A 21,142-nucleotide genomic window follows, 5' to 3' on the forward strand; every position below is an offset into this window, starting at 1 on the left:
ACTGACAAGCATAATTTCAACCAAAATAGCACTGTAATAAAGCTGCTTTTCCAACTGCTTCCCTTAGCAACTCATGCTCAGAGTAGAGTCAAAATAACAGGATTTATTCCACTTTTATCCTTGCTAGTATTTCAGCTGAGTGTGAAGACATGAAAGCAATTCAGAAGTCAGACTATTTTAAACCCATTGCAGTCGTTGTTCATAGCCAAGGGAATTGTACTTGCTGCCACAGTCTTAGATTTTGGAATTCTAGTATCAGGAATAACAAGTTCCTTTCAAAATACCACCTTTAAAACAGCACTTAGGTATGACCCCCAACCCAGTTTTCAAAGATTTCTGGCTTTTTGCTTCTCAAACCATGCCTAGGGTTAATAAAATACCTTGATAATAAGCATGTGCTCAGTCCTCAGTAGGGAGAGTCAGTCATTCATGCAAATAAAATTACTCAGCTTCTCTGGCCAGATTAATATATTCCCAGTCTCCTGCCTTCCAGGACAGAGATTATTTAGTATTTCCATTAAATAACTCAAAACTAACTTGTACACTTTAAAGAGGAAAAAAAAAATTATTCCAAGTAATCTTATGCTGTGCTGCTCTAGTAGGTGAATCCTCCAAACAGAAATTTTAACCTGGTGAAATAGAGAGGAATTTCAATTACCATTTAGGAAATTAAGCATATTGAGTGCTTTAACAGCTCAATGGCATGAATCAAGCCGTTAAGATGTTTTATTTCTTTTTGATGCTTTCTGTCCAAAATTACTGGCCAAGCAACATTCCAAGAGCAGCAGCACATTCTCCAAGGGCACCTCAAGCCATGAACAGATTCATCCTGGCAGTCCAATCTCTTCTGCAGCACTCAGTTCTAATTTTAATTTCTGCCTGCAGAGCCTAACCATGTGTGGGTACCAACATCCAAGTGCATAGCAAAGTTCACTGTGCTCCCCTATCCACTTCCAGTGTGTGGAGTTTCTGAATTATTCACAAACACAAGAAACAAGAAGGGTCACTCAGGCAGGATGCTGCCCTGGCTCCAGAGGCTGCATGCCCGGAGCCTGATGATTCCTGCATGTCCTGGTTTGAAAAGGAAGGGAGTTTTTTGGGATGCTGCACATAGAGATTATATCTCTATATCACTGTATCCCCTCCTCCCTTTGCATTAGAGCACTGCAGATCAATAGGAAAAGCAGTAACCCACAGCAGGACAACCAAGAGCTTTCAAATTCTTGGCAGCTGAACTTGAAAAGAAACAATTCTGGATGAACTCTCACAGATCAGCAAATAACTTCTCATGCCCTGTATTCTGCTGTTCAGAGCTCTCCATCACTCCCTTCACAAGCCATACATATGTATAAAAATCATGACACTTGTTCAAAGCAGCATAAAAATCGTGAGACTTGAACAAAGCAGTGTGATCTCCATGGCTCTGAGGGATGTTAGCTCACATGGGAGTGATCAGCTCGGGGGCGTGCAGGCAAGAGAGCAGATGGTTCCAGTGGATACACCTCAAAGAGCTCCAGAAATAGGGGTTTTGGTAAGGTAACACTCCCAGGCACTGGGAAGAGGGAACGTGAAGCAAACTGCACGTTGGGGAAGCACAAACATCTTTAACACACAGGCAGTCAGCTCTCTGGAAAGAGACTCCTCTATGAAACCAGCTCTGCAGGGACAAGTCCTCCAAGTGTCACTGACATAGTTCATGAAAATCCTTTCGCGAGGATTTTTCTCCTGAGAAGCTGCAAAGCCTCAGGAAAAAAAAAAGAAATGTAAACAATAACTATCTGATTGCTGTGGAATGTGGTCTGAAGGTGGTTTACCAACAGGTGCATCTTTGATTGGTTCCATGTGGATTATTTTTACTTGGTCCAGCTGTGTCAGACTCTCTGGTCAGTCACAAGATTTTGTTATTCATTCTCTTCTAGCCTTCTGATGTCTCCTTTCTCTTTCTTTAGTATCGTTTTAGTATATCATTTTCTTTTAATATAATATAATATCATAAAATACAGCCTTCTGAAACATGGAGTCAAGATTCTCATCTCTTCCCTCATCCTGGGGACCCTCAAACACCTCCACACTCCAAGGACACATTCAGGGTCCCAGGCAGGCCCTGCTCCCCTTGCCTTGGTGCAGGGACCTTCCCCTCAGAGCAGCTCTCCACAGCAGCCCTTGCTCAGGAGGCTTAAGTGGTTTTTCTCTCTGTTGTGTTTTCACTTCATTAAATGTTCTCATTTACAAAGAGAGGAGTTATTCTCTTATTGCTGGGAAACAAAGGCTGCTTGGCAAGCACTCAGTTCTAGAACTCTCTCTGGAAAAGATGGAGAAGGCTTTAGTTACACAGACCACAGCTGAGGCTTGTGGGGACTACAGACAACCTGTCCATGAATGGTTGGCTATCATCTAAACAAAAATTTCCTTTATGTACCATTTCTGGTCCTCAACAAATATGAGGTTGTTTAACAGTCCTTTGACTTCTCTGTACATCTCAGCACAGTCTATGCCATCAAGATATGACCAGTCAGAGTGTAAAGAACACTATGACTTACTTTAAAAGGGAAAAAAAAAAGAATTTAAGCCTTCCATTGCAATTTCTACTTTAAAAGTGTTCAAATAGAACTAGAACAAATACACTATAGCTTTTCCAGCAAGATTCACCAATGGTGAACTGCTGGCTATCAGAGCAAGATCAACAAACAAAATGTTTGCTTAACAATTTATCACTGAACTGGAATAAGCAATTAGAAAGTACATCAGGAAATACCTTGTGTGGAAGCAATTTGAATTAAAAATTATAACTCTTCACCTGAAGGAGAGCTACTGCAGAGATTTTAAGGATTAAGACAGATGAAGCAGGCAGTAAGCATTCATTAAAAAGGAAGGCTCTGTTTCATCTTGGTTTGTTAAAAGAGAAACTAAATCCCAATGCCCCACACTCAAATATACCTTTGTTTAAATACATTCATTTTGCAACAGGAAAAAGCTCTTCCACTCCATGCAGAGCAGAATTCCACAGAAGAGAGGAAAATCCTGCCTTTCCAAGCAGAGCTGTCCTTGGGCAGGGTGTGAGGAGCAGAGAGCTGGCTCTGCAGGCAGATCTGAGGGCACAGCTGCTCCGTGTGCTGGGATGCATTCCAAAGGATTCCCAAAATGAGAGCTGACATTCTCCTGGCAAATGAGAGTGGACCCTTACTCTAAGCTACAGGAAAACAAAATTTGCACAATTCTCCTTTCTTCCCATCACACTTTTCTACAACTGCATCCTGAGCTTATTTTACTTTGCTCCTCTTGTATCCTCCCCTCCATTACAGTCCAAAACAAGCATTTTATTCTGGAATGGCACAAGTCATTCAAACACACAATAGATTGTCTCCACCCTCTGTTCTGCTCCCTGGTACAATGAAATTTGGCCATCTCAGTATTAATGATGCCTATTAAGTGTACCCAAGATAAAATAAATAACGCTTCTCTAAGTTACACCGAAAAATCAATAGGACAAGTCAATATCAGTAAGACAAACATTCTGCTCCGTTTTAGAGGCTAAAGAGTTCCTATTTACTACATGAGTGTAAGAAGTGACCTGGAACTTTCTAATTGATTTTTAGTGCATTAAGAGTGTAAGTTTACAGCACTGTTCATATCCAGTCTTCTAAAGCAAAGCATTCCCAAGTAATTGGCAAAATGGCCCAGCTTCTTCTGCTTTGCTTTCCTACCTTAAAGTTCATAAACAATGGAGTTAGTCTAAAATTTTCATAAAGGAGGCTGTAAAGGTTTTATATAATTATGCATCAAATCCTTAGACTACAATTACAATGGCTTTTTTGTTTTTGAAGTTCTGGGATTTGTCTTTTTTTTTTTTTAATATACCACACAAACACATTATTATACAAATCAGACAAGTACTAACAAGAACCTACTTTGCACAGATGTTGTTCATGAGTTGTAATTGAAGGTTAATTATTTCTCAAACAGCAAGAGAAGCAATCTTTGAAAACAACCTTGGATGTTCTCCAAGGCAGAGATCAGAGCTTTCAGGTTGAGTATCTGGGAAGAGAAATTGTCAATGGTTCAAAAACTTACTGCAGCATGATATTCAGATTCTTCAAACGCTGTATTTATGACACTGCACTGAAGTGATGCTCAAATTTACAGCCCAGGTTTGCATCTCTTCTTCTCAGAAGATCCAGGGAGACTTCCCACACTGAATGAGTCCTGACCTGACCTCCCAGGCTTTACAGAACCCTGCAGAGTCTCTAGGCACTCCCTGGGCTCCCAACACCCACAGATGTTAAATAACCTGTGCTCTAAGCTGCTCTTACACCCAACAAACACTGAAGGTCATTGCAAAACCTTTTCGTTAACACCACCAGGGCTTCCTTGGGCTTTGTTCAATCATGAAGTGCTACAAGGACTTGTTCTTTTCAGAATCCTTGTCTCAAGAAAGCATCTGAAAGAAAAACTGGCTTAGCAGCCAGCAAATTGAGCCTCCTCAGCTCACCTCTCCTTCTGTGGAATGGAAATGAAATTCCTGAGCAATTCTCCATGAAAGCAGGAGTTGAGGAAAATGAGGTGAATAAGAAAACATTTCTTTTCCTGGCATTTACCAAAGCCATTAATTCTTGCCCTCAACAGCTCCTCTGGCACTCAAGAGTCCTGCATGGAAGAAAAGGTTTTATTAAGTGTACAGAAAAGCATAATCTCTACTTGTCCTCATCTTCTCTTGGTGCCTATACTTGTTTAAGGGGTTCTCTTGATATAGTCAGGTTTCACTGGAAAGGATTTCAGGCTCTACACTGCTATGAACAACCCACTTGTGCCTTGTGAATGTCCATAAAGAAAGAGGAAGAAAGGATGAGCAGATTTATTCCAACACATTTAAATTCATCCCTAGCTTAACTATATAAAGCCTCAGATTTTATTACTTCCTATAAAAAGAAGAGGGTAACTCTGCTCTGTCCATTTTTACATATTAGAAGCTGTACTAGAAGCCCACAGTACTTTCAAGTTAAGTAAATACCCAGTTAAGTTTCTTGCACATTTCAAATAGACTCTACCTGTTAAAGTGATCCTGTCTTCAGTGGATGTCACCACTGAACAAACAATATCTATTTCTTCTACCAAACAGGTTAACAGCCCTACCCACGTGCCAAGCAGGCAATTTGCTGCTCAAATCCTAGAAAAACACAGCAAGAAACCTCTCAGCTTCACATCCACTCTGCAAATTCCTGAAAACAATGAGGACTTTGCCCATAACCACTACAAAATAACCCAGTATACAGACTAAACTCAAATTCAATAACTGCTTTGTGATCTTGCATGAAGGGCTTTGATTCAGTAAATTTAAAATCTCTATGGAGACAGGAAACAGCACAGAAGTTCTCCTTGTGCTTTGGCTCCGCTAAGTTACTCTGAGGCCATAAAAATGTAGAGACAATTTTTTTCTCGGTTCCTGGCTTCAAACAGCACTTACCACCACTCATCCAGAACACCAGGGATGTGCATGGGGAAGCAAAACAACCTTTCAGAACAGAGCCAGAACAGAGCTTTATCTCCACACAGCTCTGCAGACACAATCCAGGCTACTTCACACCTATTTTATCTTTTCCAAGTTTTCTGCAGTGCAAAAGGAACAGCTTCATGTTAAATTTCAGGCAAAACCATAGCTGATACACACAAAAATAATGAAATATCACTGAAATGGTGTTATAAAGGAAACTGCAGCTCACAGAGTGCTGCTTACACATCACACACCACCCTGGATTTCTGATAGCAGGACCTTTCATGTGTTGAACTGCTACAAAGCACTTCCAAGAGAAAGCAACTGCACCAACACACAAATACTGGCATTTCTGTTCCTCTCTGTGGTTCAGGCAGCATTTCCATGGTTACAGTGTTGATCACTTATTGACTTTAATTACATTCCAAATCCAGACCAAATGCATAGCTTGGCATTTTAAACAGCTCTAAAGGCAACCCTGCAGGCCAGTTCTTGTAACCTGGCTTTGAGGTGGAATGCACTTGGAATCATAAACTCATTCTGGTTGGAAAAGACTTAAAGACCATTGAGTCCAACCATTAACCCAGCACTGCCCTGAAAATACCACACTGCTCATTGCATCCTCCAGGTCACTGCAAAATGTCCCTGAAACTGGACACATCTCCAAGGAAACTCAGCACAGCATCCACACCATCTTCCCAAAATTTGGTACCCATTTTAGTTTGTCTTGCTTGTGTTTAAACTTCTTTCCTTTAAGGTCATCACACAGAGAAAGCAGGAGTCCTACTGAAACCAAAACATTCTTATTGCACAAAACACGACCCCAAACCATGAGGACTTTGGGACATTATCTCAGTTGTCAATTACAGGACACAGCAACAAATTCACCTCTGTTTGCACAGAATGTTTTGGAAAAATTCAGGCTAAGAATCAACTAGATGGGATTATGCATATTAGCCTCACTTTCAGGAGCAGGATTTAGAACTGATTTTCTACTGCTGTTAAGTTAACATCAAACCCTGCCTACTACCAAAAAGATAGTAACAATTTCAGGGGGGGGAAAGCACATTTCCTTGTAGTGATTTAAAAAGTTTACACACATTTCAGAATTTTAGATTACATTCTCTGCAAAATAAATGTGAAGCAAAGAAATGCTTGTTTTTCTACCAGCACACAAATCAGAAATCAAGAGGATTTCAGAGGCAGCTTATTGAAAAAATGCTCCATTTAGACAGCACCTGCAATTAAATATCAGTAAAACTCTCAGCCTGTCCAAGGAAATACTTGACAACATATGTTCATTAAGCATTCTTGACAAATCTGAGTTATACTAAAAATAGCACAGATTCACTTAAGACTGCCCAAAACCAAAAGTAAGGAAGGGGATAGAAGCAAAGGCAAAAACAGGAGCAGAAAAAGGAGTTTCTGGGGGACAGGAAGGTCTGCAGCAAACTCCCTCTGTATGGCAGCATAAATGTGTTGGCTACAGAGCTAAAGAATCTCAGCCTCAGTGTTCAGGGTTTTCAAGCATGCCTAAAGTTATTTTAATACTTTAATATTTCATTAAAATAATTTAGGCCTTATAAATAAAGCAGGAGATTCAGCAGAGGTTCTGTTCTAGGTAAGTGGAATTTTACTGGTAGTTCACTGCTGGGTTATTCAGCTGTGGTCACCAACTTAGCAGAACAAGCAAAGAGCCTCTTTCTGCAGCAGAAGGAAACAGCCAGACACAGAAACCTCAATTCTCATCAGGGTGGGACCAGTCAAGCCACCCATGCAGGCTCTTTCTACTCTATCCCCCCCAGTGCTCCCTTCCATTCAACATCTGGGCATTTTCATTTCAGAAAAGTGCTCAGAGAAGTTTTACCAGCAAAATTACAGTGGCCTCATGTTGCATGGAATGACACTGGAAGGAACTGGCTCAGGACTACTTGAAAACCACTCTGCTACACACAGATTCCATCTTCTTCCAGATAAAAATTAAAGTTTTGATGATTTAATGCAATTTTATTCAAAGTTTTGATGGCAAAAGGTACACCAATTCAGCAGGTAGAATAAATTTGGGATAAAGGATGCAACCTGAAGAAAAGGGTTAACATTCCATCTTCTATCTGTAAAAGATGATCTTCAGTAACCACAGACATGCCTCAACATGACTTTAATTTGAAGAGTGGTTACTCTAAAACAGATCTGAGTCATCTGTGGTTTGCTTAAATAAATTTGCACGGGTGGAATTGTGTAATAATTGATTCTTGTATGGGAACCTAAATGTCCATCTTCAGAAGACACCTTAATGTGAGGGCAGGACAGAGGAGAAAGTGGACAGCCTGTGTAGGAATTTGAGTTACACCTGTTTTGCCTTCCAGGCACACACAAGAGAATCCTTAATTCTCCTCCTCCCTTTGGGAAGTCCAGAGAGCCCAAAGTGCCCAAGTGCCCCTCCACTGAAGAGTGAGCAAGACAAACTTCAACTGCAGCCTCTGCACAACCCTGAAACACAAACCTCTAAAACGAGAAGCTGGAATAGAGAAGTTGGGCAAGTACCACTCCTTCCTCAAGAAAAACAAAAGGTTAAGGACAGAAAACCCAACAACCATGCTGAATGCAAATAAAATCATTTTAATCTGCCTTTCCTTTGGAGTAAGCTGGGAAAGCCTGACCATTCAGGTTAGGCTGGCTTATGACTGAGAGACCAAGATCAAATTGCTGGTTAGAAAACAACTGGCATTGCTCTGGTCTAGACTGAAGGTGGAATACCGAGGACAGACTTCACAGCTGGGCTGCTCCAAGCTCCTCTTCACCCCACAGAGCCCTTACCTGGCCTCGTGGGGGCCACAGCAATCCCAGATGGACCTGCAATGTCACTGTAACTTGTTTGTATCAAACACATTTGTGACACTATTTATATTCAGAGAAAAATGCCTGCCCTGCCCGTGTTCCCAGCAAGACAGATGGAAATCAGTCTGGCCCAGAAGCCACGTAGCTCCGGGCACAACACTTTGTCTGACAGAATGTGCCCTGCAATTAAAGTCAACTTCAGTAGTTCCTCTGAGAGGAAACTTGGCTTCTGACCCCAATTGCACAGGACACGACTGTTTTGGCTCAAGGTTAAAGCACTCTGGAGAAGAACCTGACCTCCAAAAGAGCATCACAGCAAAGGCTGGCGACAGGCCAGGAAAGCTTCAGTGCCTGGAGACTGACATGTGATTACTGAGGAATGGGAGCTATTCCCAAGCACTTCCTAATTCTGTGCAACACTGGCAATACACAGCCCTTTACATAACACAGGAACATATCTCCCTGTGAAATTTTTTTAAGAGACACACATAAAAACAACTGTAAATCATTAAGCTTGTCCTACCGTTTCTTTAATTACCATTCCTTGTCCTACAGCAGCTGAACAATCACAAGCACTGCTCTGTGCTGCCAACAGGCATTTCACAGGCACGGGGTATTGTCACACTGAAAGCAGAATTTGGTGCTTGGCTTCCCCTTTTTCCTTTTCCAGTTAACAAAATTGCGTGTTTGGTTCCTCTGCAGTCAGTTTTTTACAATTCAGCTGCAATCTCACTGTGTCCACTGAGGATCTATTTTTAGAACAGTCAAATATTCCTTGCTGCTCTATTGTACCACGCTTAAGCCTCACTTTTATGAGTCCTATAATTAGTATTCGTCACTTGTTTGGTCTTAGAATCACAGACACTTTCAATAAGAAGGTCTGTTACAACGTGTTTAACATCTGGAGTATGTTAGGCTATTTTAAATAAAATTATTACTGTGCAGACAAAATCTAATTTATGAGTGGAGGAGGACAGGATGACTACAGCACTGCTACAGTGTGGGTGCAGAATTCCTCATTAAACCATTGCCTGAGAGGTTAAAGACTTGTACCAGCACAAGGAAAAAACTCTCCAGACTTTACCCCCCCCATGAAGGTTCAGTGGAACAGGTTTGACTTCATTGCCTCAGACTTCACCCACCAGGTTTTCATTTGGCCCAGAGGCAATCGGCCTCTCAGCACTGCACCAGTGATCTCCCTCTTCCAGGACTGTCAGTACAGTGAGCTTCAGCAGAAGAACACAAAATTAAATAAATAGATAAATAGCAATGCCTTGGTTTGGCTTTTGGATCACCAAAATATCAACAGCCAGGTAGAAAGCAGCCATATTATGTTAAACAAACAAATTAATAAGTTTTGACTGTTCACTAAAGTCAATGGAATGCCAGCAAAATGCAGCATGATTTTTGTCTGGAGCTTGCACACTAGCTATCTCAAGCTAGGAAGTGTAACAAAAAATACCTTCCATCCATGTCTGATGTATCAGGAGACTCTCAAAAAGGTAAAAAAAACTGATGGCGGAAAACCAAGAGTACAGAGCAGCAATTCCTCATGTGAAATCATAAACTACTGAACTAACTAAGAGCAGCACCATGAAAATGAGTAATTTATGACCTGAGGGAGGTACCTGGCAGACCTGGGAAGGCCTGAGCCAGGCTGGGCTGCCTCTGCTGACACGAGGAGCAGGAGGTGCGAGGCTGAGCACGCTCTGCCAGGCTCCAGGGAAAGGATCCATCTCCTGACAGAGTGTCACGAAGCACCAGCTCCTGCTGGAGGGTGTCAGCACAGAGTTCACGGGGCTCCAGAAAGGATTGGGAGCACAAGAAATCAAGCACATGAGATGTTATTCCTGACAACGGCACATTCTGGACCAGAAGGGCTGTCAAGACACATCGCTGGAGGATGAGAGAGTATCCCAAGAGAGTGTTACCATATGTTTATCTCATTCCTATCCCCTCCCCTGGAGGCAGATACTGCCCTTGGCCACTGCCTGAAAGGCAGCACCACCTTGAGAGGTCTCATGGTGCAATCCAGATCCGAGCTTCTCATTAAGAGACAGAATAAAAATCCAAATTCATCATTCAGATATCTCAATAACCAGGTAATACCAGCACAAGATCCATCACTGGCATGGTACAGCTTCTGCACCCCAATAAAACACAGACAGAAAACACCACCTAGCTTCAAAAGATAAGCCAATAATAATAATAATAATAATAAAAAAATAGTCAAGAGTCATTTGATTCTTCCCTAAAAAGAAATTAAATGTCAGAGATTATAGACAATCAGTTCTTTGTTCTTCACGCTCCTTTACAGCAAAGAAAAGCAAACAAAAGCATGAATTGGTTTAGTCAACACAGAACAAACAAGTTCAAGTGAAATTGCTTTAAATCTTGTTCATTACAACTTCGGTGGCTGCACCACACACACCATGAAACACTTCAATAGAAAGAAGTAATTTCATAGTGCCTTGAATTCAGTAATGAAGAACTTATCTACAAGCCAATGAATTGCACAGCAAAAACAGTTTTGCAAATTATACAGTATAATTCACACACTGAATGAAATAACCTGAAAAAAACATCCTCTGGAAAGGCTCCTGCTGCCTGGTATGCCTGAACTGGACCTAATGTCTGTGGCATTTGAATTTTACACTAAACGAAGGGACACAATGCACACAAGAAAGGAAGTGCTCTCATCAGGAAGCTGCTCCCTTCTGCCGTGGCATAAACAACTCTAAGTGGCACGTTGCCACCCTGACCATCACCAGGGAAATACTGATTTTCACAAAATGAGATCTGTTATTGTCACAGAGATATGATCTAATACTACAGCAGCAGTGGGCACGGCAGAAAGTTATTAGACAGGCTGAGATGGTGAGGTTTGCAGTGCACCTTTCAACTCCTGCACAAATTGATCTGCATATATTCCAAAAAGCAACTGTACTCAAGTTATAAGAGCATAAATACCAACCAAATGAAAACAGCTGTAATTATCCAGTAATCCATAACCCTACAGATTTAGATATTTAACTTCATCAATCTGTGACAAAACCTTGAAACAGTTATTTAAGAGAGCCCAAACATGTATAATTGAGAATAATTAAAACAGTTTAAATAAAAATTCATTTTTAATGCAAAAGAGTAGCTTCTCTTTGCTCCCTCCCACAATCCCTCTGCTGTTGCCAGAGATAAAGCTGGTAGCCCAGTTATATTTTTATTTTCAAATTTGCATATATATAGAACCCAAAACTAATTATAATAAAATAAAATCCAAGAGAAATCCAAGATAGAAAATGCTCAAACATGAAGTTTTATACATGAACACAAAGCAAGACAGGCAGCCAGTCCATTCACATGTGATTGTTCCAGCATACAACGTAGAAATTTTTAATTTTCATTTTTCTGAAGCAAGGATAGAGCCCCCTTTATGCCAAAGCAACTCACAGAATGCACAACTCCAAACCATTAAGTGCAATCTGCAAGTACTTTGCCCTGCTAAATAATACCTGAAGGCTGCTGAATCAGGTTTCTAATGGCCCCTTCATTCAGTGTTACAACAAGCAGCTTCTGCATTTTTCAAACTGCAGATCCCTAATTATTTCCCAACGGAATTGAGGGCTCCCAGAGTGCAGCCCCAGTGCCAGATGCCCTGCTGACTCCTGTTTCCTGCAGCCAGCTGCCAGCAGCTCACCCACAGCACAGGGGATGAGCACCTAAGGGCACCCAGTAAGGAAATGGGCTTGACAAGGAATTTATCTTCCTTTTCTCCAGGACAGCTCTGGCCCAGCCTGTGTCCCTAGGCTGGCCTGGTGCATCAGCTCAGCTACAGTGGGAAACCACATTTTGGTGATATTTCTCTGACCCTTAGAAGAAAAAGGTCACAAGCTGAAAAACTTTGTGAACTGGGCTGAAATCAGCATAACTTGAGCAAAAGCCATGCAGAGAAAAGCCAAGAACTTGAGAGCTGATCTCAAATTGTGATGGCCCACTGCTGGCTGGTGCTCTTTTGGCAGCGCTGCTGGAGTGGAGCCCAGAGGATGCCAGGCTGTCCTCCCAACCACGCTGCCACCAGCACCAGTGGGCCCCTGGCAGGGCTCTGATCTCACACACTGACTGACTGCTGATGGCTGAAACCAGCTGCAGTTTGACTGTGAGAAAGTCAAATTATTAAACTACCTGTAACAGGCCTTACTTAATATTTTACATGAGCTGCTAACCTGACCTGTCTTAACTCTATCACAAAAACGAAATAAAGTGTTAAATAATTCAGCTCAACATCCTAGTTCTTAATTTAGAATACATGCACAGTATTTTTAAACTACATGAAAAAACTGCAAGACAAATTCACTTGGGAGAAAAGGAAATAGACCATTTAAGACCAACCTGTAATTAATTTCAACTTGAGCTAATTAACAGCTTTCCTTGCATATTCTCGGAAGATTCATTTTACATTCAGAAAGCAAGAGCTTAAAGATTCCATCCCTGGCCTCCCTCCAGGAACATACTGACTCCAAACCAAGTTCAAAGCAAAAGCAATCCTGGTTACAACAAATATCCCCTCAATTCTGGGCTCCAGATTCTGGACTCTGACTGAAAGTGATTTATGGGAAGTCCTTGGGCAGCACAGACTGCCCAACAATATGGAAACACCTCATTCTGATCTCTAAGCAACCTCTGGCTTCTCACTGGATATGTTTTTTTTTTTAATCAATCCCCCAAAAATTCACCCTATCTCTTTCCCACAAGGTTTTGAAGGCTTTTACACATCCTTTGTACTAACCACAGATTAGACTATGAGCATGAAGTTATTATACCTTCTCCAGACTGTAACTGTAGAACCCTGGGTGTCCAGGACTCTGCAGGATGTGTGACCACTTCCTTTCTGCCAGATTCCAACATATTTAGGAGTTTTAACTCAAAGGCAGCATCACTTGGATGGATCAACAGATCCTGAAGCAGCACTTCACAGCAGAGCTGAAACACCTACCTGCAGGGGTGAAAAGCTTGGAGTGCTTTCAGAACAAAACACAAGAACTGTTTTGATACATATTTTCCTTTCTCTGACACCTTTCAGAGTGTGACAGCAGTGGTGGCTTAGCCTTTAAAGTGTAAAGGACTTGTTAAAAACTGACTCAAAGCTTTTGGTGAACAAGAGAACTGCAGCTGTCAGCTACAGTCAGGTCATGTGCTTGCCCCCCCGCAAAAAAACAACCAGGAAGCCAAGCATGGAAATAGCTAAGCAGGTCACAAAATAACACAAAATAACACATGAATTGCACTGTTAGCTGGCTGCTGAGTCAATATTTTTCCATAGTACTTAAGTGAACTCTGCCATTTGTTACCCACAGCTCATTCCAAACAAGTGACCAAATAATCATTTCTTCTTACATTGTGTCTAACAGCACCATCATCAAGCAGCAGTGAAACTGCAGGTATTTAATATAAATTCAGAAATTCCACACAAGGTTCTGCTCCACCACAGTTTACCAACACATTTCCAACAGCAAATAAGGCAGAGTTTTCAACTCAGCTTTTTCAAAGACAGGAAGCAAAGCAGATGAGACTCAGGGAGTTCAACAGCACAAGGGAAAACAGCCCAGAGGTTTTGGGAGCAAACATCCAAGTTTATTCCCTTCTCCAGGATTTAAGTATCCAGGACAAATTCTCAGCAAAGTACTCTGCATCAGGGGAATGGAATACTTCTCTATATAGTTAAAGCCTACTTTGTGCTTTCAAAAGCACTTGCAGAAGAGCTTCCTTTTCCTCACCAGCCTCTCAACCGCTCGTCACATGATGTGTGAAATGCATTTTTTCCAAGAAAACAAAATGAGACTGGAAGGAATAAAAATGGTGAGTGTTTATGAGCAGGTGTGGCACTTAGCTTGATACAGTTTGAATTTTTTTTAAATGACTTTTTAAAGTAATAACTTTTATAGTGAAATAATAATGAACTGCTGATCAGGAAGCTCATTACAACCTAGATCAAGGGATAATACTTTGATTTGTCAATGTGGAAAAACAGATTTTTTTTTCTAATCTACTCTTATCACTGAAGCGTATTTATCCAATTTACAATCTTATTACTTACCTGTAATTTAGGGATACTTTAATTCACGAGATACACCTTAAGAACTATTTTTTAGATCTATAAAGCCAAAGAGAGTCAGCCTGATGTCCAAAGCAGCAAATTTGAACCGTTAAAATGATAATATAATCAAAGGCACTACACATTATACTTACTAGGAAAGATTCATGCTTGAGATAGTTCAGATATTCCATCAGAACAGTGGCAAAATGAGAGATCGATTTTTTTAAAATTCACATTATTTCTGAAGCTAAGTGATTTTGACTGTAAATAGGACATTTTCTAAATGGGCTGAAGAGCAATATATTTTCCACAGAGCTTTCAGAAACTTAAAAAGAAAAATCCCGCTGGTCAATGGTTCAATCCAATCTGTGCTTTTTCAAATATCTTATTTATTTTCCATTTGCATAAATTCCACCCTTGAAATACCATTGCAAGTGATTATTCATTATTTAAATTTACTTTGGAAATTAAACTCAAGGGGAATTATCTAAAGTATGTCAGACTGAAAATGAGCTGTGAATCTCCAAAGTTAATTTTAGCCTTATGTGTGTTAGGGAAGATTCAAGTTCTTAACTGCCTTTTAATATTAAGAACTACTTATTCAGCAAAGTCCCTGTATTACTTTAAATGTAAACCTCTTTAAGCTAATATTAAAAAAAAATTGAATCTGTAATCTTTAGAAGTTTTATAAAAGCAGCTTCTCAGTTTTTCTCCAGTATATTTAACCTTGGTAACTTGACAAGTGAGTCTAAGTAAACAGCCATTTTTCCACATTTCAGCTGCTTCCAGCATTACGTAAACTCTGAACAGGAGGAGAAGCAAAATTCTATTCAGTCTCCTGAACAGCTGTGCAAGCTGCTGCTCTGGTTGTTTTTTGAAATACATATCCACTAACACACAGAGATTCCAATACGTTAATTATGACAGATATTCCACAGAGCAGCCAAAAATCATCATGTCAGCTTTGGAAACTATTTGGTGAAATCATCTGGCCTGGGTTAGGTGTGTCAGACTAAAGTGTGGTAATTTCTAGCCTATGATTCTAGAATCTTTTCAAGTTTAGGAAATGGTTCCATTAAAAGATTTGCATCTTAAGCATTATCTGGAACCACACAACTTGCCAGTAGAAGGAAATTTTCAAGGGAAGTAGCTGATATTAGATTTTACACAGCTGGACTTGAATGCTGAGGGAAGGTAGGAAGCTTTGAAGCAATGGATGTCCAACTCTCTCAGAGCTCCTCACCAATCCCCAGCTGGGAGATAAGGGGTCATGCCTTAAGGATATTGTCATAGAAACATGTTAGGGTTCAGCACACGAGTATTAGATTTCAGTGGAGGAAGCATAACAGAGAAACTTATCTTCAACATCAATTTAACTCAGGAAAAGAATTTTGACTCTTGTCTATTTTAGAAGTCTTTGTATCATTATTGCCTGCAAAACACTTTTGTTTTGACAATCGTGGCTTTGATCAAAGTGGAATTAAATTTAGTTTTTTGTCTTAATATAGAGCTGCAGTCACCCTTAGCAGAGAACAAAGTTCCCTGGGAGCACACTAGAGCTGCATGAATGGAATGCTGATTGTGCTCCATTCTCCCTCAAGTACCTCTTGGAAACCCAGGAAAGGGGAAGTGGGAAAAACGGATATTTGCACTATAAATGACCCACTCTGCAAGTGGCATTCTCCCAGTGCCTTCCAGAACAGAAGAATTCATGCTGATTTCTCTATATGAAGGCTAAATATTAGTTTGACTTAATGAGTTCCAATTTGCAATTGCAACACGTATCATCCAGGGAATCTTCCCAGTGCACATGGGATTCACTGACACTGGTGAACTTCATTACTGCCAGAGAGAGAATTACCTCTGGAGTTCCACAGAATGCCCAGGGAAGGGAGGACAAAGAAAATTTTTAGAAGTACTCAGCACCTGAACACAAAGAAGAGACCTCACATAAGAGCCAGGCTTGAAACGGTGATTTTTTGTTAAGACAATTCAGCACACTGCTGCCACACTGACCAAAGTTTTCTCCAGAGATTTTTTTACTGACAGATGAGTATCTCTGGGTGTGGGTTTAATCCTCTGTTTGAGGACACATTCTCTCAAGGGCTAGGTGCAAATAAAGAGAGGGTCAAAGGAAAATCAAACACAACATAATGTTAAGTCATTTTGTGGGTGCTTTAAATTCAAGCCTGGTATATGCCAGGCTGTTCCTCGTTTCAGAAGAGCTGCTGGCACTGTTAAAATAACATTATAGCACTTTTTTTTGTTGAGAATATGCAATGTAGTGCTTCCACTTTAGCGAGCACAGAATTTGACACAAGTATTCCTCCCAGAAACACTTCATCAACTTATGCAATCACTGTTCAACCAAGAGGAAACAGTAACAAAACAGTAACAAAACCATCAAGCTTGCATTTACTGTTTATACTCCTCACAGAATTTGGCTCATGGGCTCCTCCACACACTTCACAAAATGCATGGACAGTTTTGATGGATCACCAGCAGGAATTTTACAAGTTTTAAAAATCAGTAACAGCAGCAACATGGCAGAGGGAGGATGTTCATCCAGTGCTCACATTCTGAACAAGTACAAGTGATAACCCAGTGTTCTGACACAGACTAAATAAATCAGATGTCTTATTGCTCAGCTAAACTTCCAGTCTCTGAAAGGATCCTGTCTGGCTGCTCCTTTTTATAAGCATTCTTCTCCTCTTAGTTCACTTTTAATTTTTAACTATTATTTTATCCTAGTTACATACCTACTATAGCCTCTGGCTTTCTAAAGAAAAGCTTTAATGTAAGGGAAGACTTTATATTTGTTAAATATTATTCTTCAGATATTATCCCCAAGACACAGAACAGTTTGAGAACTCTCAGTTAATACTAATAGTCAGAAGTGTTTCTAATTAAACCCAGCAAAGCCTTGTGGACAATTCTGATATCAGCATTTTGACTCAAAATATCCTTGAAGAAATAACTCGGGAAGAATTTTTGCCTTCAATTCAGCAGCAAGGTAAAGACTCATCAGCTTAGCAAACAACCAGGGAATTCCATTTAAGAAACTAATTTTGGCTGACTGATCTAAGAGCCAATATAACTTCACTGAAGGCTAAAGTTACAGACACCATCAAATTTCACTGAGACCACCTGAAGCCCAGCTGTCAGAGCTACTGAAGTAATAAAAAACCTTACACAGATCACAGTTGGCTTCTTCACTGCTCAGCAAAATAACAGCTCTGCCTTGAAGTGTCTGCAAGAGCAAGACCTACATGTGCAACACTGGAGGCAGCCTTAGGAGTAAGATAAAAAGAAATGCAAGTATTCCCTGTAGAGTGATCTAATCCTTTTTTGCCCTGTGACTGCAAAGGATCAATTCTGTAAGGAACCCTGCACTCCAACCCACGTGATCTATCTAAATATTTACACTATGAGCACTATTAAAACTCTCTCTGAAGCCATTAAACATAGTATTTTCAGCAAGTGAAATCAAACAATTATTATTTAGATTACGGTTCACTTTTAACTGTTTTTATCAGGGAAAAGCTCCTTAATTGCTCTCTGTAACTCTGAAGAGCCCCACAGCTGTGGTTTCAACTGAATATACTTTAAAATGTCAAATACCTACTTCTGCTCTGTTTTCTAAAAGGAAAGGGAGGGAGAGAGAGAAAAAAAAAAGGGAACCTAATTAAATTTCTTTCTTTCCATTACTATTTGTACCACTATCACACCAATTAGCAACATGCACCCAAAAGGCTTTTTGTTCATCTCTCTGGCCTCCCTACCAAGTTTTTTCTTCCCTTCCCTCAAAATGTTTCCAGTGTCCTTTCTCCCTTTTCATTCAGGCATATCCTTGCTTTCATGGCTTGCTTTTTGCTCTCTAATCCAATAAACTCTACACTGATGAAGATACGACCATAAGAATGTTTTAATCAGTGTACATGACATTTCCTCCTGTTCTAGAAGAGTCTGCCCCCAGTAATCAACTCCCAGCACACTTCACTCCTACTTTTGCACTAACTTCCAAATACATCTGTAATCACTGTCTAAACTTTGGCAGAAAAGGAGAGCACATTATGTTAAGAAAATACTCTAGGCAGAGAAGAAACCATTGAAACACACAGCTCTCATATTTTGCATTTTGTTTTCAGCTTTGTATGTTCTACAGTACCTATCAAACAAAACCCAGCAAGCACTCAGCAACACAAGGAACTGTCAAGAAGGAAATTGCAGCAAAAATTAATACTTACAGCCATAATTAACTCAAAAGGGTGTTTATACACCCGTACGGGGGACTGGTACTTCTGCACCATGGCTGCAGTTTAGTGAGATCAACTCAAACCTGAAAAAGAAATTTTAAAAACCATCTGTCAGACGTAGGAAGCCATTTTCAATTTTCTCTTACAATTAGTCTGTGCGTGGTACCACGCTAGCAATTCCACAGGAAATCCTTCACAATTCCTTGACAACCTCTTTTAAGACCCAACAGGGGCCCTGAAAAGCTCTATGTATATATATATATTTCTGTCAGAAATGACTTATCACTTCTTCCAAAGACAAGATAAAATTAGCACATTTTTAGTCCACTTTTAGTAACAAATCTTCGACATATTTTATGACTCTTTGTCAGGATGGTGACATTTCCTGTGCTGCTGCTGCTGAGAACCAAACACTGACACATCCCAGCGACAGGCAGAGAAGCATTTCCCAGTCCCCCAGCACAGTATGTGGGCTGCCCTGTTCAGAGCAGGGACTAGGGGAAACAAAAAAAAAAAAGAAAGAAATACAGAAAGCAAAAAAAGAAATTAAAAAAATAAGTGTTAAAAGTGCTTGTTTGCAAGAAAGAAGGAAAGAAAATGGATTACAATAGCCCACTGATGGATCAACGGCATTCCTTGATCATCTCAAATAAAACTGAAACTTTTGAGGAAAACTTATGAGATAGCTGGGGGAAAAAACTTCGAGAAAAATTCCACTATGCAGCCAGAAAAGATTCACTGGCAACACGGAGAGGAATTACTCCAAAGCCTTCGTGCCTGCTCTACCCAGCAAAGTGCTTGACCCGAACTCTCTCGACTGCAATTACGTTTATTGAAAAATCCTGGCAGTAGCACTCGCATATGAATCGCGGGCTGCGAGCCAGCCTCATTTTAGCGAGAAATGAGTTTGCTACAGCAAGAGATGAGTTTGCTACAGCAAGTTCGCTTCGCTTTTCTGTCCGGAAGGCGCTGCGGGAGCGCTCCCGGCCCCGGGGCTGGGGCAGCGCGGCTCGGCGGCTCCCCGGCCCCGGCCCGAGCCAAGAACAACCCCCCGAGCCACAGGAAAGTTCTCCGGCATCCCAGCCCCGAGAAGAATTTACCCATGATTACCCCGCAATTTTTCTTTTTATAAAAAACCACCTGAATCAGCACAAACAGCCGCAAACCCTCTCTAATCCCCGGACAAAAAGAGTTACACAACAAAGAAACTCCGCGGAACCGAGACGACCCGGGAGGGGACGGGATGGGGGGACACCGGTGACAGCCCTGAGCGCTCCCGGGGCGATCCGGGACAGCCCCGCAGCGACCGGGACACCCCGAGAGGAGAAGGGACACCGGTGACAGCCTTGCGGCGCCCCGGAGGGCTCCGGGACACCCCGGGAGGGGACGGGATGGAGGGAGACCGCTGACAGCCCCGCGACACTCCGGGAGGGGACGGGACACCTGTGACAGCCCCGCATTGCCCCGTAGCACTCCGGGAGACTCCGGGAGAGGACGGGACACCTGTGACAGACCCGGGACACTCCAGGAGGAGACGGGACACCTGTGACAGCCCCGCGCTGCCCCGGAGGGACCCGGCCAGAGCCGCCTGCCCGGGGCGGCCGGAGCGCAGCGGCCGCGGCGCCGCCGTGACCCACAGAAGGACCGCGATCCCCGCCCCACCATCACCATCACCACCACCCGTACCACCACCATCATCATCATCACCACCACCATCATCATCATCACCACCACCCCTCGTCCGCCACGGGCAGCGCCGACCGCTCCTCGGGGCTCGCCGCAGCCAGCGCTGAGAGGAACCGGCGGGGAGCGGGCGGACAATGGGAAAGTTGCCGCGGGGCAGGGCGGCGGGGCAGGGGGACGCGGGGCAGGGCGGGGGCCCCGGGGGGCTCGGCGCCGTGCTTACCGCTCGGAGCCGGCCGCGCTCTCCCCTCATGCCGCCGGGGCAGCGCAGTCCTGTGCGGGAGGGGCGCGCGCGCGCCGCCGCCCGTCGTTCGCGGTGCCGGGCGGGGGCGGGCCCGGCGCCTGCGCGGGGCTGCCGGGGGGCGGGGACGGGCGGAGCGCATGCGCGGTGGGCGGTGCGGGGCGGCCGGCGGCCGTGAGGGAGGAGTGGTGCGGGCGAGGGGGTTCGTATAAATCGTCGACTTTCAGCCCTGCCGTGGGTGTAAGGGACAGCTTGCACTAGAGGAGGTTGGTTCCAACGCTGTCCGGCTTGGCCTTGAGCACTCCCAGAGTCACAGCTGCTCCGTTCCACTACCTCGCCATCCTCACAAAGAATTTCTTCCAAATCTCTAATCACCGGATCAGTTAGGATGGAAAAGACCCTTGAGATCACTGAGTCCAACCTATGACCTAACACTACCTTGCCAATTAGACCATGGCACTAAATGCCACTTCCAGTCCTTTCCTAAACACCTCCAACAATGATGACTAAACAGATCTAAACCTCCTCTCTGTCTGTGTGGGGCC

General features: G+C 42.4%; 1 protein-coding gene across 1 annotated transcript in view; it reads right to left on the reverse strand.

Annotated features, from left to right (window-relative positions):
• SEC14L1 (SEC14 like lipid binding 1) overlaps nucleotides 1-20,692 on the reverse strand; it is a 43,445-nt gene extending 22,753 nt beyond the window's left edge. Inside the window, exons 1-2 of the mRNA XM_030961907.1 lie at nucleotides 20,580-20,692; nucleotides 18,665-18,756 (exon numbers count right to left, since the gene is read on the reverse strand). Of these exons, the coding sequence (XP_030817767.1) occupies nucleotides 18,665-18,727 (63 nt within the window). The 5' untranslated portion in view covers nucleotides 18,728-18,756; nucleotides 20,580-20,692. The remainder of the gene's footprint in view (nucleotides 1-18,664; nucleotides 18,757-20,579) is intronic.
• Between the last annotated feature and the right edge of the window lie 450 nt (nucleotides 20,693-21,142).

This window comes from Camarhynchus parvulus, chromosome 18 (assembly GCF_901933205.1).
Source record: "Camarhynchus parvulus chromosome 18, STF_HiC, whole genome shotgun sequence".
Taxonomy (NCBI): domain Eukaryota; kingdom Metazoa; phylum Chordata; class Aves; order Passeriformes; family Thraupidae; genus Camarhynchus; species Camarhynchus parvulus.